Source organism: Lutra lutra, chromosome 14 (assembly GCF_902655055.1).
Source record: "Lutra lutra chromosome 14, mLutLut1.2, whole genome shotgun sequence".
NCBI classification, from domain to species: Eukaryota; Metazoa; Chordata; class Mammalia; order Carnivora; family Mustelidae; genus Lutra; species Lutra lutra.
Window position 1 is genome coordinate 21,855,402 of NC_062291.1, and position 7,013 is coordinate 21,862,414.

General features: G+C 37.7%; 1 protein-coding gene across 3 annotated transcripts in view; it reads left to right on the forward strand.

Annotated features, from left to right (window-relative positions):
* BICC1 (BicC family RNA binding protein 1) overlaps positions 1-6,599 on the forward strand; it is a 259,079-nt gene extending 252,480 nt beyond the window's left edge. For 2 of the 3 annotated variants that reach the window (XM_047702774.1, XM_047702776.1), the window contains exon 21: positions 5,236-6,599. In XM_047702774.1, coding sequence (XP_047558730.1) covers positions 5,236-5,366 — 131 coding nt within the window. In that variant the 3' untranslated portion in view covers positions 5,367-6,599. Of the gene's footprint in view, positions 1-2,416; positions 2,496-5,235 lie in introns of all 3 variants that reach the window. The other variant, XM_047702777.1, reaches the window with a different exon arrangement.
* The last annotated feature ends 414 nt before the right edge of the window (positions 6,600-7,013 follow it).

Below are 7,013 nucleotides of genomic sequence, written 5' to 3' on the forward strand. Positions count from 1 at the left end.
CACCTGCATGTATCCTTGTCTGCCAGCTGAGATAACTGCACCAGAGAAGAAGAGAAGGATCCTTGCTGTAGCTGAAATCTGGCAATATTGTCTTGCTTTAAAATTTTTCCCAAACTCTTAATAGAATTTGTGAGTCACAGAAGGGTGTAGAATCCTGAATGTAGTTACAGAATGAAGGAAGACAATGTTGTCTGTCTCCCAGACCACCTTTTTTGTGCACCTGTTGCATAGTCTATGTTTTAGAAAACATTCTTATGTGTATTTCCTGAGTACCTGCCATTTAAGAGGAATTAAGCTGGGTGGTGAGTCAGGAATCTGCAGATATATAACCATGTACCTCAAAAAGTTGTTTGGAGAAATATAATGGCAAAAAGAAACATAAAGGGCAAAAAACAAAAAATGAGGTTACTTTTTGAAGTTCTGATGAAGTTCATTAATATCAATATTATATGTGTGCCAGTTTCTCAGAAAGAGACACCAAGGGCAGAAGCCAAGTGTCAGGTGTGGTGGGAAAATGACTTTGCCTTTTCACAGCATTGATTTTTGTAGACTCTTGCCTTTATGAGGCCAGCGGTGCCATCCAACCAGTGCAAGTCCTTTCCAGCGCAAGTCCTTTCCAAATAGCATTCACTTATCAGATCAGCAAATAAAATAAAAACCTGTCATTTTCCATTTAATTTTAGCCTTAGATTGCATCCCTCTCCCAACCCCATCAGGAATTTTATATATAGACCTAATACCTGAAGCACATATAAGCAGAGCAGCTCTGAAAGAAGGGTGGAAATTCAGCCACTGAGCAGCCTGTTAGGGTCCTCCGTGCATAGGGTTCTGCAGACGTCAGTTGGAGAAGTCTTCTCCCCTCCTGCGCACCCACGTAGTTGCATTAATGAAACTCCACAGGGCAGATGCTTTTTCTCGTTTCATTCATAAGATCAGCTTTGTATAGTAGAAAGAGCACTGTATTCACATAAGGAGATCTGGGCTTTGCCTCTGCCGAGGCATTAGTCCTTGGGTGAGTTTCCAAACCTCATTTGGTTTTAGTTTCTTAACCATGAAGGTGGGTTGGAATAGATGATTGTGTAAGATCACCTTCCTTTTCTAAGGTCTGTCCTTCCATGCGCTGTGTCATCAGGGGTGGTGAAAATAACCGACAGTTTTACCAGTGTATGTGATTAGCAGCACACCCTTTTGTTCTTTCTCTTTTTACTACCTGTGGCAATAGGATAATTTGCAATTTGCTTACTCTGAAGCTTAGCCCTAAATGCTATTTCTAGACTCAAATTAACCTTATATATGTTCACGTTCTTTTATTAATTTAAAAAAGAAATTAATATACTGCTTGAAATTTGATTAACTCACATAATAACTGAGCCTGTAGTGTAAATATATACTTGTGAGCAGGCACCTTTATACCAGAGAAGTTTATGTCCTAGAATTGGATAATTATTCACTAGAAAATCATGGAATGTCAGGGACTGTATGATGAAAATTAAGTTCTTTCTTCGTGCACCCAAACTTTGTAAAGCTTCCAGCAACAAGCAGATATCTCTAAATCATTGGGACCTTTATCCTGGAAGACATTTGTGATGTATTCCAGATGGGTTTTGGGGAGTAGAGTGCAAACAGGAGGGGTTTTGAAGCTTCTTTAAAATTTTTTTTCTTCATTCCTTCTCAGTGTGGTTCTGTTGTGGTTATATACTACTTCTATAAACCACTTCTCTCAATGGGGCTCACAGGTCTTCTTGCTTTTAAAGGAAATTAGAGGCTTTGAATAGATGCCTTATGAATGTTTGGCACAGTGTGAAGTATTCGATAATTTTAAGTATGATTTTGCCTTACTTTGTTGAGCGTATTTGTTTGAACCTGGTAAATTGTTTTCTCTGCAAGTAATAAGTTTTTATTGAGAAACCCTTTGTCAAAAAACTTCTTTTTCCAATTCAGCTCATCTGATAACAAAGACATCCATTCCTAGTCTCAGAACATTCCATTTCCAAGGATAGAATGCAGGATAGCTGGGCAGCTTTTACTCATGTTTGTCTTGTGGTTATATAGTTTGGTTAGATAGAGAGTTTGCTCAAAATTCCTTTCTAAAATTTTATAGATTTTTAATTTGTAATCAGGGTCGTTCTTTCAGTGTAAGGTTTTATTTTGTTTTTAATCTTGGGCCCGAGGACCTTTCTTTTAATGTCATAGAAGGAGAGGAGATTTATCTCTAATCGAGACAGATCAGAGGGGGGAAAAATGGTCTTTTTTCAAGTCTATGATTTTTTGAAAATTCTTTGATTTCTCTCAGAATATTTTAGTGAGTGATTAACTAAATGTACAGGAACAAGGTAAAAGGAACTTTAACATCCTGTAGACAGGCTTCCCACATCGGCCTCAGGTAGATCTAACATTTCCTGACCTATTCTTTTAGTTTGTGACTCTGTTCAGACCCGCAACAAGATCCTGAGAGCTGCCAGGATTGTGTGAACCTTGGAATTTCAAAGAAAAAGGTTGGTATTTTCCCAAACTATCTCTTAGGTTTACTTGAAAAAAATCAGGAGGGAGTTTGCTTTTTAATATAAAAAAGAACAACAAAAATTAAAGTCTCTTCAGTAGGACTTGATCTTTAATAATCTCTGGAAGATTTATCTGTTTCACATTTAGAAATATATACCTTAGAAATTATTTAGAAATTATTTCTTTAGGGAATGGATGATTTCCTTCATGATCATTTTATGCTCTCAAAAATCTAGTTGATGTGACTTTCCAAAATAAAGTTTTCAATGTCTCTTTTAAAAATGTGTTTGTCTTCAGTGGCCCAGTTTCTTCATGTGCTCAATTGTACATGTTACGTGTGGGAGACTGGTGTTTCACCTGTTCATTCCTCTTCCTTCTCAATAGTACGGCAATGTTTTCCTGATTCATGGGTTATTCTCTCATGAGAAAATGAAGACCAAAGACTGTCCTCTAACTAGAAGGTGATAAAACTCTCCCAAGCCATGTTCTTTTAAGGGGATTCATTCTTAAATCTCTTACATTTGCCTTTTAATACGTTAAATTCTGTCTTGATTTCTGAATCTCTGTTTTTTAAACAAGATACATGTGTTCAACTTTTAGTAGGAATGTCATTGTTACAGTGTTTCTGCAGGAGTTTGAAGGTAGCCATCTATAAAGGAGCCTGCATATATCTTGCTTGTGCAGATATCTTCCTTGTTTCTCCAGAGTTTTAAAGATGTGTTTTTCTGTTTAAAAAATAAATTTGGTATCATGGAATCTGAAGTATAGCTGTATTATCTGGCATACCTGAAACTACTGATTTTTTTAAATTTGTATTCTGATGCCTCAGTCGGTCTTCTCTACTTGGATGGACCACTGGAGCCCAAAGCCCAGGACATGGACCTCTATGTAGGCAGATAGAGTTTCAGCCTGTCACTTAAACGTTATTTTTAAAACTCAGTTTTCTTATCTAAAATGGAGAATAGTGGGTACCTGGTGGCTCAAGTCGGTTGAGCGTCTGCCTTCAGCTCAGGTCATGATCCTGGCGTCCTGGGATTGAGTCCCATGTCCAGCTCCTTGCTCAGCAGGGAGTCTGCTTCTCTGCCCCTCCCCTGGCTCATGCTTTCTCTCTCTCTCACACACTCACTCTCTCTCAAATAAATAAAATCTTTAAAAAATATATAAATAAATAAAATGGAGAATAGTAATATCACTTACTCCTTAAGGAGGACTTAAATAGGACAAACCAAATCATAAAGTGCTTATCTTATAATAAGCACTACTAAATTTCTGTTATTTTTGTTCTGCCCTAAGACCTCACTGTGACCAAAAGAGAGATGTCTCCACTCCTGCATCACCCCCGTGGGGCAGACATTTACATTTTGGAAGGTAGCAGAGTAAAATGTTAAGGGTGCTGGTTCATCTTCCAGAACTTAGGAGATGAGTGCACATCCAGCCGTATGGCTGTCCCTAGCCACCTGTGACCAACCCACTGCAACCTGAATATCTTGTTCTGAACCCAGCACTGGTATAGCCATAGCTTGCAGCGCAACTTCAGAATTGGAAAGGGGACTGTACCTATGTGGTGGTGAGAATGTTTTGAGTTACTGTACAAAATGCATATCCTGGATCGCTGGCTGTACTCCTGTCCAAAAAAAAAAAAGGAAGGAAAGGAAGGAGGGAGGGAGGGAGAGAAGAAAAAGAAAGGAAAAGACAACACAACTTTAATCACATCAACTATATAATCCCATTATTTGATACTTTGGTTTGATGGCTATCGGAACTCTAATTTCTAGAGTATGACAATTCTCTTTACTGGTATGAATTCATTAGCAGGAGTTACATCATTTGGTTTGAGGATTTGTAAATACATGTGTTGGGGGAAAGGGGACTGTTGCATAGTGATAAACAAGGTGGACTGCTTCAATTAATTTTTTCCTTTCTGATTAGTAATTTCTAGTTGATGAAAGGCAAAGTAAACTGTGTTTTTCTCAGGACTCTGGTTTCTTTAAAATGAAATTAAAACATCTTAGTTTTTCCCTGAGAACTTGAGTTCAAGCATTAGTTGTTTTCAGTTACAATAATTTCACAAACCGTTGGTATTTTTACTAAGTTGATTTTTTTATTCAAAGGAAACTCCTGCTGATACAGTTCCTCACATAACTTTTTCTGACTCAAGGAGCAGAGGCATCAGGAGTCAGTGGAGCCATTGGGCTGTGGCTTAACACTTCATCATGCTCCTTAGTTATTCTCGCATTTCTGTGTGGAGTTTCCTTTTCATGTCTGACTTCAGTAATTTAATGAATGCTGTGTTTGACATGGATGAGTTCAGTAGCTGTAATAATTTTCTGTGTCATTGGTAATACACCCTCTCATATGCCTTTCACCACCTCTGATGGCTCCCCTTTCCTTGCCTCTGCAATGACATTTGGGATAGTTCAAACCGGTTAATTTGTCTACCAGGAATATAGAGGGTTCTGAGAACACGACCTATCTGCCGGATAGTCTACAAACTGCAATAAAAATGATTTACTGTCCTTGGTTCTCTCGCTACCAACATGCTCCATTTAATATCAGACTTTCTAGCATTTCAGAAATGTCTTGACCAGCAACTAAAACTTTTCCTTTTGCTACCAGATTGACTTTCCCTCCAAAACCCTTCTATGTCACCATTTTCTGGGCTCTATTGCCTTGTCCCGTAGATTATAGAACTTTTCTCTTGAGCTTCTAACAATTCTCTCTTTTTCTCTCTAGAACTGAATAAAAATCGAAGAAAGCTTTTTGAACCACCAAGTGCACGCACCTCTTTCCTGGAAGGCGGAGCGAGTGGGAGGCTACCCCGTCAGTATCACTCAGACATTGCTAGTGTCAGTGGCCGCTGGTAGCAATACCCTCGAGGCATGCGCCCGCCAAATCTGTCAAATTGGACACAGGAGATCTGTGAACAGCCTTCACTGCACACCGTCCTCAGTACTCTGGGTGTCTGGTATCAGGACCAACGCATCTTACTCAAACCTGAACTTTGTGCCAAAAAGGAAGAAAAGAGAGAAGGTGATCTTATGTCATCATACAGAAATGCCACACTTGGATGACTTTTTTTAAACGGCAATCCGACAGAACTTGCAATTTGAGGGTAGGGCTTTATTTCCTGTTTTTATTTACCTAAGTAATGTATGCACTGATTTTTTTACTTAAAATGAAGGATTAATTGACATCTGGGATGCCAGAAAATTTAGAGGTTCTTTTTGTTTGCTTGTTTTGTTTAGGGATTTGGGGATTTTTTTAAAAATAATCAAAATGGAATTTTCTGGTACTGCTTTAAAATAATTATTGAGGTCTTTCAGCACTTTACACTTTCTAATTTCTTGTCCTGTGGAAATCATGCCTCTTTCTCTCAACTTTCATGTCACCTGATGTATTGGTACAAATCAGATTTAGGCATACTTTTCTGACAATCAAATTTTTATTTGAAATGGTACTGGATTATTAGTTTTGTGCCAAATATTCTGACTTTGGGAAATGTAAATGACTCCCCTTGGTTCTGGACCAGTTCTGTTCATTTATATCAACATCCTAGAAATAATTAGCAATTAACCTATTTCACATAACAGGTACAAAGAAAGACCAGATGGACTTTGCAATATTAACCCTTTGCAGTCATCATATTTAGCCGCTGCCTGTATTGCTAAAATGATTTTAATGGTTGTCTGAAGGCAAAGGGCTATTCTTTAGTATACTGCCACTAAAGGACACTTATTTATATCAAACTTTTATTTTTAGATATTATAAGCATACAGTACATAACTGATTAAATTGATATCTACTAGAGATTTATGGTAGAGAATGGACGGCATTCAATAACTGGAGCCCTAGATTGTCACTTTATTTAAAAAAAAGACAAATAATCATCTGACAAGACAGCACTGTTGCCATTAAGAGGAGAAATAGATTACTATCCTTATCATGTACACTCTAGCTGTGCTCCATATGGTCACAGGACTTTCAAAAACCATATCTGTCTGCTTGAAGTAGACTTGTGTTTGTTGAGAACAGAAAGGCTTTATTTAAGTTTTCAGGGTGACAGTTTATAAAAACAGCTGAGTTCCAAAGGAAGACCCCCCCCCCCAAAAAAAAAGACTATTTTCTAAGTGGCTAGACTCATTGTTACTATCTTATACTGTGAAAGTCCAAGAAATCAGGCAACATTGTTTCCTAGGTCTTTTCGGACATCTTACTATAGATTTATGAAGGGTTTTCAATCCATGAAGAAAATCACTAAGTGCCTCTCTTTCTTCAAGGCAATATTATTTCCAAGTGTATTGATTTGTTGGAAAACTTTCCCATAGGAAATGTTGTGAATTACCTGTACTGTAATGACTTATTTATGTTCAGTATTCAAGACTTTCTACATGGACATAAACCACTGTCACACATTCTCAGCAGAAGGTATTATATAAACCTACATAACAATTGGGGACTTTCATACAATGTGAGATTAGAAAGATTCGCCAGATATTTTTCCATGACTAAGT